The following is a 20,791-nucleotide window of genomic DNA, read 5'->3' on the forward strand; positions in this document are numbered from 1 at the left end:
GGTTTAAAGCTGGCAAACACTACAGGATTCGTCAAACCTTCTGCGATTGAGAGACCACACACCTGAAGATAACAAAATCTCTCTCTCTCTTCTGATCTTATAGTGTGTGCTGTGCGCTATAGAGCACTCCACACACTATCGGGTTCTTCACGCTCAGTATCCCAGATCTCATGCAGTTGAACGTGCTCTCAGTCGGTTTCCCTTCATTCATCTCCGTCTGCATCTCTGCCACTCCAGCCATGACTCTCAGGTATCCCGATGTTTTGAGAATTAACGGCTCGCTTTCGGCACTACTGAGCACCGGAGCTCCGACTTTTCCGAATTTCACGCGCGCTCGGCTGCTCTCGGAGCGCTCCACACGCTGCAAGATTTCTAGCTGCAAATGTTAAACATGTTCGTGATCTACAGTCTCTCCTTCGGAGACCTCTGGAGCGGATCCGACCCAATAAAATCATTCCTAACACACTCCACACCACAGGAACAACGGACACAATGTCATTTGCAAACATTCGACAGTCGGGCCTTTGCTGGCTCTGATCGTAAGGACAGAATTCGGTTCATTTTTTTAAGATTATTTCGAGAATAAAGTGGTTATTTTAGCTGCTCGGAGGATTTCACTCACACAAGCATTGGATCCTCGAGAAAAAAAATATTTGTGAATCCTCGATCCGTATCCCAAGTGAAACAGTGCCATTGACATATTTGTAAAACTGTACAAATGTTTAGGAGATAACATATTAAAATAAGGAACTTCCTGCTGAAAAGATTTCGTACGCCATTTGTGCCTTTACTCTTCTCGTGTTATCAGGCAGATTCAATGCTGTAAAAAGCAACTAAATGTGAGTGGAAGCTGGAGGGTTTTTATACTCTTCAAGATCTACTGAGCTGCAATGTCCCCAGGAACTTCTACCCGATGAAAAGATCCTCAAAGGAAATAGGTCTCTTTTTTACATTGAATAAGGGAACCTAAATTTAAACAGTTTACCTGGGATGAACTTTTGGAAACGTTTGTTTCCACTGCTGTTGTGCCTTGATAACATCTTACTTCTGGTCTGCTTCCTTGTGGCATAGTCAGTCTATAATGCATGAGGTTGGTGGATTTAGTTCAATTCAAATAGGAATCCGTGGAAACGTGAATGAACCTTTAATGCAACTTTACTTATTTCAAACTAAGCTTGGATCGCCATTAGAAATGGGTTTGTACACTCATCTCCTGCCACCACCCATCGATGCCAGCATGACTGATACCGGGGATGAAAGTGGGACCTCTGAGGGTTTGGTCCGCTGTGAAGCCCTGATCAGAGGCGTCTCTGACCGGCAGCGACGCCGACTGAGTCACTGAGCCGCTAGTTTATTCAGAAATGAAGTACATAGCGTCTGGATGGCACTCGTCTGAACAGGTCTGACAGTCTCGGGTTTCCTCTTGACTGATGAGGACAACAACCTTCCTGTGTGACAGAGAGCAGAATTGCCCACAACAGACCGAGGACGGCCCGTCTCTCCCGAGAAGCGAGAGTTCAGTGAACTTGGGAGAGAAAGAGGGCTCTCCTTGTCCTGCCTTGTAATACTATCAGCCACATAATTTACAACCCGAGAGTTTCAATAAGATGTAGATCAGCACTCAAGTTACCGAGGCAGGTAAATTTATGAAAAGCTGCGTTTTAGATTAATGAACAAGCAACAGGGGGGTCTTTTGACTTTTAAATTAAATCTGCAGAAGAGCCATTTTTCAGGTGTGGTTTAGCCCAAGTGAGACAGATAATTATTGGTCCTTGTGATCACAGTGCACAAATGCATCAAACCCTGACTGCTGCAAACAAGGAGAGCAGCCATTAATAAGCGCTTGAAAATGCAGCATTGGGTATTATAATTATAATGCCGAAGCCTCCATCACACCTCCATCTGTGCTCCTTGTTGATAATCTGAAAGTCTGATGACTAATGACTTAAATGACTAAAACCTGCTTTATGAAATGATAAAATACAAGATGTTAGGAGAAGCAATTAAAGAGCCCATTACCACCCTGCTATCTTCTTAAGTTTTACAGCTGGTAGATTACCGAGGCATGCTAAGTGCTTTTAGTTTAAACGGCATTTCCAGATTCATATACAGTAAGGATAATCTTGAAGCTACTATAAAGTTTAAACTTAATCTGACTTTATGCACAGTGCTGATTCAGTGAGCAGGGTGTGAACTAAACTGGAACAGTCAGTAAGTCGGAACAAAATGCTTGAAAAACCGTTTTACGTCTGTTGCTCAGCTCTTCCTACTACAGCAGATGGTGATGCTTTAAGCTTGACATGCGCCTCTTCTTTTTATGAATGCTTTGTCAGCCTGCGCTGACGTGAAAGGTCACGGCGGTCATGAAATGAGTTATACAGGCCGACCCATAAATAACCTGCAGCATATTTGTTAAGTTGATTTGTTGTGCTGTTGGTGGCGGGCAATTTAAATTTAGCAATGAACACGGCGAAGTTCACATTTTGCTCCCACGCATTTCTATCTCAGCGTAGAACTGCTGGTACGTGGAGGCAGTTGGACATCTGTGTCTCTGTCCTGCTCGTTTAGCCGATTGTTACCTTTAACATTTGGATTATCCGACAATTGGCATTAGCGTGATCCAAAGCTGTTGTTTCCAGTGAAGAGCAGCTCTGTTAATTGTTCTGTAAAATCCTTTTTGCTGGAGGAGAAGCACCTCATTAATCTCAAACAAACTCAGTCCTCCCGATGGCAGAAGTTCTCTGACTGTAAGTAACTGTAGCATTAAGCTGTATCTTAAATTACTGCATTAGGAGCCTTAAATAAATGCCAGCTTACCTCTAAAAGACCTGTCTGCTGCTGTCAATATGTTGGCCAATTATTTCAGCTGTGTATCTGCTGCTTTTTTTTTTTTTATAAATCGTTCTCTCAGGAACAAATATAGTGTATTTTCCTCAAGAAAAAAAATAATCTAAATAATGAATTTGAGTAAATTGAAATGACTCATACAGTGCCGACAGTTTATTTTATGTGATGATCTACATTAATCATTAACTAAACTATACGTAAATGATTAAGTAAGCAACCAATATCTTTTTTTTTTTTTTTTTTTTATAATCAGTGTTTGGTAAAATAGTGAAAATTAGTACTTGAACAGCTAGTAACTCACTTACTAATTGGTTTACCAGCTCAAAGGATTACCAGAAAGTTAGAAGAGTGACTTGTATGTTACTGTTAATTGTCTTTTTGTAGTGTCACTTGTGTTATTGTAGTTTTTAGTTTAGTTATGACCCATGTCTGCACTGTGTGGACCAATCTGAAGCAGCACTAATTAGTCAAACGGATGGCACACACACATTATTTAGTTTGAGTTCATAGTGAGATAACACAGCAGGATTCCCAAAAGCAGCAGATTACCTTTATTTCATGTTATTTAAAACACTGGATTTGTTGCAGTTATTCCAATATTCTCCCACAGGGAAAGTGTGTTTGAGGTCACTGAACTGATGTCTAAGTTGAGTGTGTGTGTGTGTGTGTCTCTGTATTTGTCCTGTGATGGACTGAAGACTGTTCAAGGTGCTTCTTGCCTTCTCTTGTTGCCAGCTGAGTCCTGCAGCCCCAAGTTAGATGAAGAAGTACAAAAGATGGATGGATTGATATTTAAACTGTGGAAGCATAATAGAAAACTGTCACTTTCTGTTATATTAGTCAGCTGTTTAAGACCCTGAAACTGCTGCTGTTGATTAAAACTTTGAGTGTTTTGTTTGTCATTGCTTTCAGAGGTTAACAGATCTTTATTCAAAAATCTAGCAGTCTTTTCTCAGTGAAAGGCCGTTCAGTTGTAAAGCTATAAAATGATTCTGATTAAACAACTTTACTGCAAGGTTGTAAAATGAAGAGAAAATGTCAAGATTTGAATTAAAATTCATTTTGTGTCATAAAATTTAGGTCGAGACATCCGTGAGTGTAATTCCTTCATAATATACAAATGTCAGCTGAGAAACTAGAGTGGCTTTCTATATTCAGGAGTCAGACACTCTCACTGCACTGAGGACAAGAAAGCTGATGAGGCTGGAGTCACACAGGAACATTCATGTAAATCAAATCAATAATATTAACCAGAATAATTTATTGCATTGAATACATTTCACGAAATCGCTCCGAGGTAACACCTGTTGGCCTTTATTTTCTGTATGTGGGCAATGTATCGGAGTAAAAAAATCAAACTTTTTATTTTGTGTACCTTAGTTTCTTGGTCACGCCGCGTTGTCCCTCTGAACGTGGTGTTTTCAGGAATGTACCAAGAGTCCATATGACTCTGAATAAAAAACGGCCTCCGAGCCGTAACTGGGAAGAGTTGAGACCACTTAGACGAAACGGTAGCTGCTTCCTCCTGGTTTAGTAAAACACCAGTTATTTCATAAATCATCTAATTTGGCCATTTAGGAGTCAAGCATTCCTCAGATTTAACCGGCTTCGCGAGGATCGGCCCAGCGGGCTGCTGTGGTAAAGTTTAATTAGCCACTGATTAAAAGCTGTGGAATATAAACCAGAAGGTGTTGGTGCCCCAAAGGATGATAATTATCAGTTGTAGAGCTTTGCCCGAACGAAATGTGGAATAGTCTGCAGAGATCTGAGGCACTATTTCAAAAGTCTTCTAACGTCGTCCCCACATAATGATGTTGGGAAGAGCTGGAAGTTAATGACCGGGATTTTGCTCACAGCTTTACTACAGGGGCATGCATGAATGTTGATAATGTGATTTCATCACATTGTTTGATGCTATATGACTTCAAAGTCCAGTTTCTTTTGTCAACAGGCACCGTGGGTCCTTTTAAAAAGTAATTCCATTGAAGTTCTTTTTTTTTTTTTTTTTTTATCTGTCTGCAAAACCCACTGATTACCAGAATAATAGATTTTGAAAAGAGAACTGCTCATTGAACGAGACCGATCTGCCTCCACAGGTACAGTCTTGGTGGAAAACATGCAGATAAATGGCCGCGCCCAAGATCCAGGCAGGACCATCTCTCTGGCTTTGCTGGACAACTTCCACCACTGGGTGATCCTGGAGCCATCGCGGCAGAGACTCTACCTCAACAGCACCGGGCGTGTTCTGGATCGAGATGTAAGTCAAACAGACGTATAGAAAACTGGCAATTTAGTCTAAGTTGTATTTTACATACATTTTTAATATGCAGGTAATGATGCATGGGAAACCTAATTTTACACTGTGCATGTTGGGTATATAATAGCGACTTCATTAAGGTTTTAATAATAAATAGCCTTACTTGTGTCTAAAATGCTACTAGATGTGATGCAGATTTTGTTGTAATTTTACTAAAGCGCTAAATATAGCATGGAATAACTAAATACGGACTCTTGTGTCTGCATGTTTATGTCTGTACATAATACATTCGCCTCAGTTCCCTAAGGTAGCGTGTGAACCGCCGTTGAATACATAGCGGGTAGAAATAGCATAGCACATGGGGTGTGGAGTGCGGGGGGTGGATTAGCATGGGGTGTTGCTCTGGTAGGAAAGAAGCTGTTTTCAGGCTTATGTTAGAATATATGGACTTGGGGAAGGGATGTGGGTGTAAGGCTATTAATGGGTCTTACTCGGAAATATGGCCAGGAGATATGAGAAGAGCAGAGGAGCACAACCCTCAGCAGCTGGAGCAGAAAAATAAATAAATAAATAAAATAAAAACATGGGAAGAGGGAGCGAGAGTGAAGCTTTCGAACTGCAGTTTACAACAGATCACATTTACAGACCATGTCTGACGAGTCATGTCGGCAATGGGACAAACGGCTGGCGCTCAATTTACATCTGAACAGATTTGATCAGACATTGTGAGAATTTTCTGACGGCGCTCTTTGAAAAAGATAAATCAGGTTGCGAGTGGAAATAAAAACCAACAATGGCTATGATTTCAGTACATGCACTGCTGTGCAGGCGCCACAATTAACAAGTGCATTGATCACTGATGACTTATGCACACTGACGAAACAATAGCTCATTATGGCACGAGTCAGCCACATGTCAGAAGGAAAAAACACTCCGACTCTTAAGGAATGAGTCTCGCTTTTCTTTTGTTTCCTCTTCTTCAGCCCCCCAACTTCATCACCACCATCGTGGTTCAGGTCCAGTGCACCAATGAACTGATCGGGACGGTCATCTTGCACGAGGTTCGGATTGTCGTGAGGGACAGGAATGACAACACGCCTCGTTTTCAGCAGCCACGCTACTATGTTGCAGTGAATGAGGTGAGGAAATTATTTTAGTTGTATTGGTTGTTTTTACAGCCTGTAATTTTAGATACTTTCAGAGAGAGAAACATAATTGCTTCATAGAATAGTCCTGAAGAGTCAGATGAAGTCATGAAGCTGCTGTAAAAGCCATAACTTTAAGGTATTTATTGCCACTTCTTAATTTGGAACAGCAAAAGAAAGATTATTTCTTGCAAATTCTCCCAAAATGTGTGTCTTTTAGTCTGCTAGCGTTGACAAAGTTTTCTAAAGGCCCATTATTGTGGGGCGTTCAGTTCCTTGTTAGCTTTAGGCTAAGCTGTGTGTTTTGGCCACAAATCTTTGAAGCACATTGTTGACATTAGAATACATTTCATTGCAAGATGGTCAAACCGAATGTGAGAATAAATATTTGTTCACAGTGATGGGCTTATTTGTATTGTACTGGCCGCCTTCCACGATAGTTTTAAGTATCTCTGTCTTTTGTAACAGTTGTGCACTTTTGTTTTTCGCCCAAACTGTGTCTGACTTGTAGAACTAGAAGTAAGCATTCATGCGAGTAAGCAGGTCAGCAAAACATTTGTAAATCTGAGTAGAAGCTTGCTCTGCAGTCAGCTTTCCACTGAGCACTAGACAGAAGAAATGTTTTTTTTTTCCCCCTCTGTTTTTTTTCCCCCCAAAACAACTCTGCAACCCGCAGTGATTTAACTCAGCGCATCAAATCATTTGACTTTTAAGTCATATGTTTTTTGAGAGTAGATGACGATTCCCCCGTTGTGTTCGGGGGCAGCCGCAGCTTTAGCCTTCGCTGTTCACACTCGTGTGCGTTGCATGTTGGAAAAGCTGTCACAGTGGGTTATCGTAGCCATATGCAACCGCCCCAACAGTATAATGAGTCATTCTCCATCGCTGTCAACTCCCCTGAACAGGATCTGCTGCCTGCTGCCTGGTCCTGTGGACTCTGCAGAGGGCTCTGGGGAACAGAAGTGGTTCTCGCACTCACCTTTTGTTATTCTGTCAGAGCTGCACGTACACCTCCAGAGTGCTACTCACTGCAACATTTTCCCTTTTTGATTTTTTTTTTTTCTTTCTTTTTGTATATTAATGGTGTGGCTGGACAAAACTAATAGCCATCTGAGTGGTCTCTCCGCTGTAAGTTGATGTTGTAATCACAGGGGACTATTGGAGCTGTTCACTTTTCCTTTTTTCTCTCTCTCTCTCTCTCTCTCTCTCTCTCTCTGTCTCTCTCTCTCTCTCTCTTTCTCTCGCTGTCTTTTATTTGTTCCAGCTCACACCAGTTGGAACAACCATTTTCACTGGCTTCTCAGGAAATAACGGTGCTACAGACATCGACGATGGGCCCAATGGACACATAGAATACAGCATCCTGTACAATCCCAATGACCCGGTATACGGACAAGCCACCACATAAACACACAACCTCTATACTGATGGAAATCCTTCCAGCTTTCACGTCTTATTGCTGCTCTTTTCTTTCGATCCTTTCATTTCTCTTCCAGGATTCCAACGGCACAGTGAGCGTCACCAACACCCTTTCAGGACACATTATTCTGGCAGAGAGGCTTAACTACGAGGAGAAAACTCGCTACCTGGTTTTGGTCCAAGCCAGTGTAAGTGAATTAATCAACGCAAGCACAACTACTTTTGATGGCAGGTGTTGAGAGCAGCAAGATTGCTGCGTCAGCTGGTTAAAAATAGGCACTGATTTGTTGTTGTTGTTTTTTTCTTTTTTTTTTTTTTTTTTTGCGTCAGCACTGACCTTGAGTAAGAAACTTCTAATGCCACTAAACCAGTGTCTCGAGATGTGCCGAGTTTCCATTTATTTCAGCTCTCAGATGTTTGGAGCGTGGAATCAAAAAGTTTGCTGTTTTGATGAGTGGAGTGTTTTTTACTTTGCCGTTTCTATTCCTGAGGGGAGCTTCAAGGAGAGGTCGGATGTACGTTCTGTCGTAATCGTTCAGCAGGCTATCCTTTTCATGTTCATGTTTACCAGCCATAAGATCGGTGCTTGTTCCTTTTGACATTAATTAGTAAGAAGTAATTTGACATTCTTTCAATTTGTGGTCAGTCGTAAGTTACTCAACTCCTTTTTTTTTTTTTTTTTTTTTTTTTTAACAGACATTACGTCTGTGTAGTCAAGCCCCACAGGGTTTCATTACAACTTACTTTTGATTGAAAGTTTCTTTGACATGTTTGCAGCCTGTACATACCAGAACCGCTTTGGATAGCAGGGATGATTTAATTATGAGTTTTACTTCAGGGAGTGTGTTTCCTTTCACACTCTCACCGGACACCATGGCTCAGAAAAATATTGTAAAACAAGCAATCCTAATGATGCCATTAGGGCAGTGTGAATTATAATGAAGGTTTTTATGTGCTTTTTCTGGCCCAACTATTTGCCATCAGGCAACACAAACGTCTGTTGACCAAACGTCATCGCGAAACGACAAGCCACAGAGACACAGTGCGGGATCTGAGGCTTCACCAGTTCAATGCAGTGCTGGCTGTTTCAGAACCTTAATGGTTTACACTAAAATGGTTCCTCTCTTTGTCACAGAAATGTATCAATCCTCATAGATATTATGATCCATCCTTTGAATGTCGCTGATTACATAACAAAAAGCCCTAATAAGCACGATCCTTCACAATGAGGTAGAGGAGGTAAAAAGCTGCGGGACAGATAATCATTTCGCTGTCTTTCCATCTTCTATTCTCTCCATTTCCTGCATGAGAGAGCAAAAGACTAAACTCTTTAAGCTTGGCAAGAGGTCCTCCAGGGGGATTTCATTTTCTGTGGCAGAGTAGAGAAAAGAAGAAGACCTGGTATTTTACCAGAACGCCTTGCTCGTGTCAAGAGTTCAATTACACTGAGAACGTAAATATCGAGAGGGTCGTGCTGCTCGTTTCTCAGGGTGCCACTCTGGGAGGCAACAGCACCACAACGGAGAATCATTAAGGATAACTGCTGTGTTGTTTATGTTCTGTGGCCAAGAATTATTTTCAGAAAGAAGTGTGGCAGAATAGTTTGCATGTTTTTTCCTATCCTCCGTTCAGAGCTTTATCCCAGCTCCTCAGTTGAGGCCCTGTGTGCAGAGATTCCTGATTCCTTCTCATAGCCGTAACGCCTCGACCGGTCATGATGTTCAGATCATTCAAAGACATCCATGAAGCAGAGAAATAGTTTGTCCCCATACTGAAGGGCCCAAGGAGGCCTGCGATGCTGCTTTTTGACATTTAATATTAACGTCACACATTCTTAATATTTAAAACACATTTCATTTAAAACACACAGTGGTATAGAATAACAGATACTGGATATCTAAGATATCTTAGAATAAGGAGCTGAAGAAGAGTAGAGCCACAGAAATTAAATTTATCCATACAGATCATTAAATTATTACCCCATCTTTGTAATAAGCAACTTTTAATCAAAACTTTCTCAATGATTTTTTTTTTTTTTCATTTTTTAAATAAGTAAATTAACTTTTCTTTATTGCATTTGAATAACAAATGTGTCATTTAAAAGTGATTATGGTCCATTGTGGGAACCGAACATGCAAAAAGGTTCCCAAGATGACCTTTTTGATTAGTTTATTATTATTAATTTTTTTTTTTTTTTGGCATTTAAATTTCATTAAGAGTGAAGAGCAGAGACAGACAGAATGTGAAGAGAAAAATAAGGGAAATTACAGCTGGAGTAGTAAAGGTCTGACCAGCTGAATATCAAAGCTGGAACTCGCCAGTGTTGCATTTGCGTTGGAACCGGTTGTCCGTCAGGTTACCCTATATTAAAATGTTTCATAGTGAAAATCTAGTATTCTCCTTGATGGATGAGACTATAACCTATCACCCCGTTTATCAGGTAAACAAATAAAAACGGCAGAATAAATGTATGGGCATCCATAGGAGCGAATACTGCGATACATTTGGAAGAACAGCCGCAGTGATCTGTTATTGCTTTAATATGTTGTATTGATTTCCGTTTGAACTGTGTTTTGCCTCGATGCCCAAAGCAACAAATCGCCAGGGAGCCCGAAGGTTGTAATTGAAAGCGTTGGTTTGTCTTCCAGGATCGAGCGCCGTACCCTCCAAACAGACGGTCGGCCACCACCACGCTGACTGTGGACGTCCTGGACGGAGACGACCTGGGTCCCATGTTCCTGCCGTGCGTTCTGGTGAACAACACTCGTGACTGTAACCCCCTCACCTACCGTGTTGCCATCCCCGAATTCACTGAACCGGTAAGACCCAGGCAGACAACCGAGTGTGAACGTGCTGTTGCTCTACAAGGTCACTTTAAGTGGTTTCATGCTTTTGATGCATGTTTAAATGTGTCGTTTCCAAGGTGCAGGTTGCAGATGCATACGTTGTTTCTTGTTCGAGTTCAAATTAAGGCTATGCTGCACATTTTAAATGCCCTAATTGTCTGCTCACACCTTGTTTCTGCCTCCCCACCTGGAGGCAGAGTACACGTTTGCTACTTTGTCTCAGCATGGCAATTCCAGGGGCATTTTATGGTCTGTTGTACTGGCAATTAGAGCTGAAGGCTGATCTGACCTGGGATGACAGCTAAACACCACCGGAATTCATAGAAGCCCGAAACGGAGAGAGGAGGGCGGTAACGCAGCTGAGCGTAAGAGATAAAGAGTCTGGCTTCCAAACAACAGCGCTTCTTCTGTACACAGTGGATTTATAGTGCATGCATGAAATGATCATTACAATGAAGTGGCTTGAATTACTGAACTCGACTGTAAGACTCAACTCGTTGATCCCCTCAAGGTCCAGCAGCGTGAGGAGCTGTTCTGAAGTTTGTAGCTTTATAGCAGATCCCTCATCAGTAGTCGAGACTAGACTGGATTACATTAGATTGAGCAGTATTGAATTGAGTAGAATTGGACTGGAGTAGTCTGGATTGGATTTGATTGGATTTACTAAACCAGACTGGATTTGTGTTGGCACTGTGGCGTCCTCTAAGCAGCAAAGTTTAAATCTCAGCAGGGTTCCTGTAGGTGGAGAGTTGTCTATACTTTGAGGATGTGTGGAGTGAATCAGACAGCATGAACCACCCAAAATGTGAATAAGCGTGATGTTTCCATTTTCAAAGTGCTATTTGTGTCCGTTGTGAGAGAATTACATCTTTATCAGATAATTTCAGTCTATAATGAGCAGAATCGCTTCCTAAATCTGCTGGGTCCTTTTATTATTGCTGTTGTTTGTTTTGGACTAAAAACCCAATTTACAGTTTAACCAACTTGAGTGTGATGAAAAAATGAGACGCGTTGCTAAAAATAGTACTCTGGAACTGTAGTGAGGGGGAAAAAAATTGCATCAAGCGCAGGTTATGAATACGGAAGCGAAATATTTTGGACTTCGGAGAGCAGCAGAGTTAAATTGAATTGATGCTACACAGGAAGGAAATGAATGACATAAACAGCTGCAGTGGAGCCACGGTGGGAGATTGACCAAGAAAGCGGAAGGGTGTAGATTGTATCATGCGAAGATGGAGAGAGCCGCTCAAAATATACATTGAGCGTACATGATGTGCATGTGCTCTGTTTGCATGTGCATATTTTAAAGTGTGGCTGGGGGAAGCTCGCTGTGATTCACAGTTGTTTGTCCAGACTTTTCATTCAGAGGTAGTCAATGTGATGTATAATTTATGATAAAAGCTTTGCGGACTGCTAAGTATGCAGGACCTGAGAGCACCTGCTACACAAACCGGCACCTTTTCATTAGTTAGTGAAATGTTGGCATTTTTCCCTGTTTAGCGGTTTTTTTCTTACCGTTTAAAACCATGGCTTCATTGTCCTGATGACAAATTGACATATGTTGCAGCAACATTTGTCTTATACATGGGAAACAGGCTTTCCTTGGATTGTTTTTCTATAAGCTTGATGATGTACTGTTTCTGTTTTATTATGATTAATTCCTGTTTACTTTCCATCTGTTAACCCTTAACACTGAAGTATTATTTCATTGCAGTTTTGTAAGAATTACATATATTGGTTTTGCATTTTTTTCCCCATCAGTTTTCGCTGGTGTTTGATTTTTCTTCATTTTGCAGTGCAACCATTATGCTAACATGTCTATCCACTGGGAGATTTGTCTTCTCATAATTGATGAGTGTATTATAATTAATCACAATGGCTAGACAGGCATTATTAAGTTGATCTGTATTTATTTTTTGCCCTGGGGGGATATAATGTGGGCTCTGGAGTCCCCTGGATAATGACTGCTGGAGGAGGGTATTATAGCTAATCATCATTGTGCAGAGCTAGGGGGATTTGATTTAGCGCACCTCCAGACATTGTAAAAGCGAGAGGGCTGGTAGAGGAGGGGTGTAAGGATTACTCCAGAGCTGTGGGATATAAATATACCCCCACGGGGAGGGATTCTTCTGCGAGTGAGCTGTTAGCCATGTGCCTGTCGATGCTACGAAAGTTTGGCACAGGCCTCTGAGCACGCATTGCACATACTGTATCAGCCATATGGAAGATGTTTTCCTGCGGACCCGCGTTGTTAAAAGTGATGTACGAAACATATTCTCACCGCTCCATGTGTTGGTGTAAGACAATGAAGGCAGAAGTGGGGCAATTAGCAACAGTAATGTCTAGCAGCAACAGAGGCAGACAGGATTGACACTGTCTGATGTGTGGCACTATTCAGCTTATGGAGAAGCATGCCAATGAGAATTATACTGAAAAACTCTGTTGTAATTATGAAGTACTTTATTAAATGGGCAGAACATAGAGTTCCCACATCACTGTTTTAGAAACTGTTTCTAATTTATAAACTGAGATCAGCTTTAGAGCCTCATTACCCTCAGTTACCTGCGTCAAAATAGAAGATAGATGCATGATAATGTGTTTGTTTTTATTTCTTAAACACTAAAGCAAGTGTTTGGTCTGAACTGTACTTTACAAAAGTGCAGAAACCACTTGTAGCTTCCATCTGTCGTCTGAACTCCTTTCTGTCGGTAATAATGGACTCCAAGTTATTTCAGGACACTGTCTGCGCAGCAACATATTAAAACACAAAATGGAGACATTTGCATTCTGATTGCTTTGCTGTGCTGTTGACTCACGCCCACGCGTCTTTTTTCTCACAGAGCAAACTGAACCCACTGAATGTGACCCCTCCGATCCGGGCCGTGGACATGGACAGAAACATACAGCCTCCATCAGACCGACCAGGCATTCTCTACTACATCCTTGTTGGTACGTTCATCACATATCTCCATTGATTTTACACAGTTAAAGCTCTGTGTTTCGTTTGGTATGACATAATTCATTTTCTACATGTCTTTTTGATGGGATCTGAAATGTTTTTTTTTTTTTATTTCAGGTCATCCAGTCACGTATCCAGCCTATTTTGCCCTGAATAAAACCACTGCAGAGTTGTATGTCCTGAAACCAATTAGCAGGGACTTATACCAGAGGTTCACGCTCATCATCAAGGTAAAAACAAGATGACATTTGACTGTCATTTATGGGTGTGCTGTCACACTTTAGACTTTAGTGAAACTTTTTACTGGATCTACTCCATCATCCCGCCAACTCTCATGGGCATAATTTGTCATGAATTAACTTAAACTTTCAGACAAGCACAGGCTTATGAAAATGATGAAAAACAAAACAAAAAAGGAAGAAAAAAAATGACTGAACATCTAGTCTAATTATCTGTGTCATGGCTCAGCCCAAATTAAAATTAATTGCACTTCTTCAACTGCTGTTGACAGCTAAGGGCTGTTTGATGTTTAATATCTTGAATTTATTTTTTTATTTTTTTCCTGATACTGTCATACTTGTGCCACGTGAAGTTTAACTCTTATCATCATGACTTGAGCATTCATTCTTGATCCAACACCAACAGGCCTCAGTGCTGAAGGCCATCAGCCTTATCTTTGGGAGTTGATGAGATAGCGGCGAAAAAGATGTTATGATTTATGGACCCAGCAGAAGGATAGGCTCCTGCTCACTCATGAATCCTAATTTAGAGCCGAGCTGGAGTGCCTCGGCGCTGCTGGTGCAGAGCAGCAGCGCAGATGAACTTTGCATCTACCCATCACTAACCTCTAGACACCTCTGAGCACCGTGTAACTCGCTCTTTACCGGGATAGCTGGGGAGCAAAGAGATGAGAGGAAGGTAAGGTTGATCATATGAGAGGCACTTTGCATGTCTTTGGGAGGATTGTGCATAGCTAGAGGAAGGAAAAGAGTTCAAAGAGGAGTCAGGAAAAAGAACAAGATGGATAGAGAGATGTGTGTGAGGGATGGTGGGAGCCTTATCTACCTGAGTCACAGAGCGAGAAGGTAGAACCATAGCTGAAGGACTCAGAGGAGCAGGGAGGTGAGAATTAGACTGTGGTATCTGGAGAGCACACCGATACAGCACAGAATGTGGAGCACATAGCTAATGTGTCAGGTGAGGTGAAACGTGCTTCAGACTCTGGAGCGTACTTCAGAAAGCACATCTGTTGTTTTAAAAGTCATCACTGACCCTGACGGAGGCACGCCCACCGGGATGATGAGGGTGGAATGAAGACGAGTGGCAACCCCATACACAGATGGAGGGGAAATAGTTTGTCAAAATGGGGCGGATGGAAGAAAAAGAAAGCAACAGATCCAGTGTAACGCTTAAACAATGATGGAATCGAGGCAGGGAAATTAAGATTGAGCGATAAACAGTGGCGTCTGGAAGCAGTGAAAATCCTGCAGGCCTGAGCATCATCGCAGCGGAGAACAGGTCATTTAGCACTGCCTCCCTGAAATCGGGACACCGCTAAAGAGCCGAATCACAGGGGAACGCTGTCATCCCACACCCTGTCTTCACTCCCCCAGAAAAAAAAAAAAAAAATTAATGTGTGCCCGTCTGCGTGTCGAGAAAAAAAGCGAGGACATCTAGACATGCACTGCCTGTCGCTGACATCTCCTTTTTCCTCGATGTTTGCATGAGTAGATTGGATCTCTGGGTCAGCGTGGTGTGGGTGGTCTTTATTATCACTCGGATGAGGGAGTGAGGATGAAGACGTTCTGGAATGATAGTGTGGGGTAATGCTGTGATGGAAATAATAACAGGTGTGAAGTGTGTTGCGGGGCTCTTTTGTGGAAGGACAAACACACGAGCCGATAAACATGAAATTACAAAGTTGTTTGGCCCCCGACGCTTCTCCATTCAGCAGAACAAGTGTGTTTTGTTACTATCGGTTCACTGCAACACAAGCCCAGTGAAATTGAGCTAATGTGCAGAATTAGTTCCAGGTCATGGCTTAAACTGATGTCGCCTCAGTCTCCCTCTCCATCTGTATTTTCAAAGCCTTAATGTTTCTGAAGCATCCCAGTGTGGGAGGCAGCAGTGACATGTGTGCCTGGGAGGAGGAAGATTGTTGCGGGAGCTTGACCGGCCCGCATTCAATGGGCCTGGTTCCTCGTGGGCAGCACTGCTGTTAGATGCAACTTAGGTTTATGTACAGCTTATTCAGGTTTTTGGACAGTTTGAACAGCTGAGCCAACACACGCCTCGATTTGGGATAATGCACCGTGTTACCGAGGCAGTTATGTACCCACTAAACTCCGCTGGTAATCGACAGGGAGGAAATGTTTACATTCTGCTGATTGTCACAGTTTTGGAACGATTCAATTCCTGTTTCACAGTATGTGACATAAACACAGATTAACTTTGGATGCAGGTGGAAGTGTGGAGCTTTGGGGATTTATCAGTTTTCTGGGTTGGAGCATTTATCATGTCCACTGGCACTGCATGTTCCAGTATTTTGGTATTAGGATTAGGGAACCTCTTGATTCTCCGCTGTCGGAATAGAAATTTCAGCTATTGCTTGTTTTTGGGGAGCATTTCTGTTTCATAGTTTAAAATTAAAAGGTATTAGAATAAGTTTAATGAAGGCGGTGTATTGACTTTTCAGGCAAAACAGGCACTGTACAGACCCTTACAGCATTTTCTTGAGTTAATTTTCCTTCTCAGTTGTGAATGCGAGCCAGGAACCAAAAGCAACTGTAATTGGTTTAATAGTTGAGTGTTTTATTCTGGTACTAACTTGTGAATTCTCTATTGAGTCTCCTTCTGTAACGGGTCACTTATTTGACAGAGTACAGTGGCCACTAATAACTGCCTTTCTCCAACAAATGATGGCATTTGCGTTAAGTGCCTTGGTAATTATTTAGTCCTAATCCACAGCGGACCCCTTATTGAATTTAGTCAGCATGCCTTCTTTTTAATCGAAATGGCACACGGAGAAATTGCACCTTTCTTTCCGTGTGTCTGCATAGGAGTTGGAAGCTACCAGCGGCGCTCTTCTGTTGATGTTTCGCTCTCTCTGACCTTCCTTCCTTTCTTTTTTTTTTTCTTTCCTCCGCCCAGGCTGAACAGGACAACGGTCACCCCCTCCCAGCCTTTGCCGACCTCATTATTGAAATCCTGGACGAGAACAACCAGGCACCATATTTCCAGTTTGCCACCTATCAGGGCTACGTGAGCGAGTCCTCCCCAGTGGGCACCACCATCTCGGCCAATGCCAATCTCACCGCCCCCCTGGGAATCATCGCTTTGGATAATGACATTGAGGAGGTACAGAGAGAGAGAGAAACCTTTCCCATGCATGTGTTCACTCGAGCACAAAGCACTTGTATTGGATTATCTTTTTTTGTTTTTTTAACGGCCACATTTCATCATGTGTTTGCGTTTTGTCCTCACAGAACGTTGCTTGTTCACAAGTCATTTCCCTGCTGTATTTTTTTGTTTGTTTCTTGTAGCTGGCGCCCGGTGATACACCTGTAGGTAACGGGGTTGTTTTTAGATGCAGTGACGCACACAAACAGACACATTTTAATACTGGGATGTCCTGATGCAGTTTTTGCTCCTAATCTCTGAATTGTTGCATTTTAGATATTGGATATCTTCTCATACTAGGTTTAATCCATTATGTTTTCCTGCATAATACCGCTGTACTGTCTGCGCTTAATACGTTGGCCTGTATTGACATGAGCAGAGCAAATTGAAGGCGGATAATTGATAGCTCACTGACTGCAGCCTGCAGCACAGCCATAATTGATTTATTTTAATAGATTGATATGATGGCCAACCTATTTTTATTTGTTTGGTGCTCCTAATCTCTGCTTTTTAACAAAACAGTCATGATTTTTTGTTTGTATCTGGAAAGTCCACAATCTGCCAGCTGTGGCACAATGTCACTGTGCATATAATGTGACTTAAAGGCATTTTCGCCATTTGTTTTCCCCCCAAAAACTGTAAGTTATTTCTATGTTTTCAACATAACAGGTGGTTTCGACAGCTGCCATACCTGCAGTGCGACACGTCCGCATAAAAAAAGGATTTGAAGTGGATTGGCTTTATGTAGCTAATACTGATCCACTTAAATAAAGAAAAACCTTGTTGAGCTTCATCCACTTTCTGCAAATTGACTCAGGACATCCCTGCCGTTAATGCATGCTTCTTCAGCTCATAATCATCAGCTCTGTCACTCTATTGCGGAGAACATTATAGGAGAAATTGTATGTTTTTGTTTTTCTCTGAATTTCCTAAGCAGTGACTGAAATACTAAGCAGATCTCCAGTATTGATGCATGTGTGTGCAGATTAATAGAGTTTATTTTTATGCATCAACTTCTTGGGAGTCTAATGGGAGTGTGCGTTTGGAGTGCGTTTCTTGTTTTGAAGTGTTGGCTTTCTTTGTTTGCAGACTGATATTCTCCACATTTCTTTAAGTCAAAATTAGTGCGCCTCTGTTTTTAAATCATTGTACATGCATGTGTGCGTGTGTGTACATTTTTTAATTCAATACACTGTACTAATTGACCGAGTGATGAAAACACTGTGACGCACCAGCGGCGCCAAAGAAAATGATCGCTGCCATTAGTTCATCTTTCAAAATATAGCTTTACTCAGTCTTTGAAGAAGATTAACAAATCAAAGTGAAGTGGAAACAGAGAGAGCAAAATCAATAAGCCACCCAGTCTTGATGTTTACCAAACTCTTAAGAGGACTCCTTGATGGACGTGAATCGAAGACGACTTGCAGCAAAGGAACACAATGGACTTCAAGTTTATTTGCTAACACAGTAGTGATGATACATCTTCAGTAAATTGCCCCTGTTAGGAGCCAATTGCACATCCGAAGGCCCTGGACAAAGATAGTAAAGCCTACATGTTTTGAAAGGAACTGTAACTGTGAGATATTTCGACCTTTTAGCAGACGTTATTTACTCTTGTTCCCTCTTCTTTTGATCCAGTCATGTCCAGAGCATTGTTTGGTTACTGATGCCAACAGGAGAGTTTACAGCTTCATCCTGGCCTTCTGAAGACAGGCACGGGACCTGCCAGCGGATTACATTTTCATGTCTGGGGCAGATCAAAATGTACTCTGATAGGTTTCCACATCCCCGCAGCTGTGTCCTCCCTACAACAACAACAACAGCAAAAAAAAAAAACCCATGATGAAATGTTCATGTCTCCATAGTAACATGTCACACTTTGTGCATCTTTCTGTTGGAAGACAAAAGATCCCATGGTGAAGATTACTCTGGATGACTACACCGCGATCTTCGGCCTGACCCCAACCGGGATAATCCGCCACCTGAGGCTCCTCAAACCTGTGGACCGGGAGAAACAGATGGCCTATACTTTTACGGTAGGTCTCCTACTCTGTGGAACTATCTGCAAGCCCTGTGACCTACATCTCCGATTTGGTGTGTATTAATAGAAGTCACAGGTTAGCGCTATACCGAGAGAGAGCTGCAGACGCAGAGCTGACCTGACACGTCCGCAGCAGTGTGACCTTTATTAGTGGCCAAATGGCAGGGAACTGAGACGAAGACAGTTGAGTTTGCTTGATGTACAAAATTAACACGGGTGTCTCTGGGCAGTTTTGTTCATTTTGTATTAAGGGAAGAGAAAAAAAAAAAATCACTTTTGTCTCTATGGATATTTCTACAGATGGAGATGACATGCAGGGAAGTAGTAGGCCGAACTGCTGGCAGTAAGGACAAAAATATAGTTATATTTATGAATTCTTTGTTTCATATTTCATATAATTTTAAAAAGGACGCTGCAAGTTAGCAACACCTGAACCAGACTTTATTGTGAATTTAAGGACTGTTTCATTTCATGTCATGTTGTCTTCCCATTGACCGTGTCTAATATGTTATTGATGTAAAAGGTACAAATATAACATGGTGGGACATTGTTCTTTTTTATTGGCTAGCCGACATTTGAGGCAGTGCCGTTAGAATCAGCTTGGCACAGCTGTGAGCCCAGAAAGCTGGCAGCTTCATTTCATGCTTTCTTTGGTTCACTGTACTGAAGCAAAGCTTGTGTATTTGGTGGCATTTTATTTGACAGTGTTCTGGATCACTGTATTAAAAAGGACTAAAGACACCCAAGGTCTTAGCAGTATTTCGTTTGCTCTCTTTCACCCTTATACTATGGGCTTGTTGTCTTTTATCTGTATTGTATTTGAATGTGGTGTCACGGCATGGCTGTCTTCTAATTAATGCTGTATTGTGAAGAACTGGTTGATTTTTTTTTAACAAGCTTACCTTTTTCATGTCTACTGTTTTGTTTTTTGTTTTTTTCCTAATTTGATTCTTTTAATGTCAACATAATGCCAAATCACTTCGGCCCACATCTAGCATTCTACTCATGAGGCATGTGTCGTATGCTACATAAAGTAACACTCTGTCCAAACATTATGTGTATTTGCAGACTTTTGTGTAAAACAATCAGATAAATCAATCAATCGATGTATCACCATTACTGTGTCCATATGTTATTTCCAATTAGCTCAAAATGTGTATTCCTTCAGTGCTCGACATAAAACGGGTGAAACATGTTTACAAGACTGAACAGAGTGCAGTGAAGAAACAGCCTTAATTGGCGATAATATCAGACATTTTCATAAATGCAAAGCTTGTCGAGTCCCCCCTAAAAGCTTGGTAACATAATGTTCACTTTATAGTTGCTTGCAAGCTTTGAGGGTTGTGCTGCGGCTTTCATGAGAATGATGTTATTTCAGGGAATGGTATTAAGAAATTGTCTTTGTGTAAATGTTACGATCAAATGAATTTATTATTTCTCTGTATATACCAGACTGGAATTAGAGGGGCATACTGATTCAATTTAGATAGATATAAGCCTTCAAATATTATTATTATTCTGTTTTGGTTTGTTTTCCTGCTTATTGCTTGTGTATGAAGGAAAAGGAAATAGAGATAAGCAGGCAGGTAGGGTTTAATATTACTAAATATTTAAACACATATGAGTGCCTGTGTACAGTTTAAATGATTGCAAATCTTCCCTTTTTGTTTCCTATCTAAAAAAAACAAAAAAGAAAAAACAAATACAGGCTGTTTGACCTGTCATATGCACTGTGCATTTCTGTTTAACTGCTTTACTGTAATGTTTCGCTTCTTCCAAATCTATACTCCTGATGTACAGAACAGCCAGCAAGATGTGTCATTTTCTCTTCAGTGCAGAGTGAACATTCTTGAAGAGGAGAAGCAATTTTCCATCACA

At 41.5% G+C, this 20,791-nt stretch overlaps 1 protein-coding gene across 1 annotated transcript in view; it reads left to right on the plus strand.

The window, feature by feature from the left end:
- Positions 1 to 20,791, plus strand: part of LOC115398974 (protocadherin-15-like) — a 209,101-nt gene that overhangs the window by 103,046 nt on the left and 85,264 nt on the right. The window contains exons 6-14 of the mRNA XM_030106055.1: positions 4,944 to 5,104; positions 6,088 to 6,243; positions 7,514 to 7,633; positions 7,746 to 7,856; positions 10,317 to 10,487; positions 13,355 to 13,463; positions 13,591 to 13,703; positions 16,624 to 16,830; positions 18,774 to 18,908. Coding sequence (XP_029961915.1) covers positions 4,944 to 5,104; positions 6,088 to 6,243; positions 7,514 to 7,633; positions 7,746 to 7,856; positions 10,317 to 10,487; positions 13,355 to 13,463; positions 13,591 to 13,703; positions 16,624 to 16,830; positions 18,774 to 18,908 — 1,283 coding nt within the window. The remainder of the gene's footprint in view (positions 1 to 4,943; positions 5,105 to 6,087; positions 6,244 to 7,513; positions 7,634 to 7,745; positions 7,857 to 10,316; positions 10,488 to 13,354; positions 13,464 to 13,590; positions 13,704 to 16,623; positions 16,831 to 18,773; positions 18,909 to 20,791) is intronic.

This window comes from Salarias fasciatus, chromosome 13 (assembly GCF_902148845.1).
Source record: "Salarias fasciatus chromosome 13, fSalaFa1.1, whole genome shotgun sequence".
NCBI classification, from domain to species: Eukaryota; Metazoa; Chordata; class Actinopteri; order Blenniiformes; family Blenniidae; genus Salarias; species Salarias fasciatus.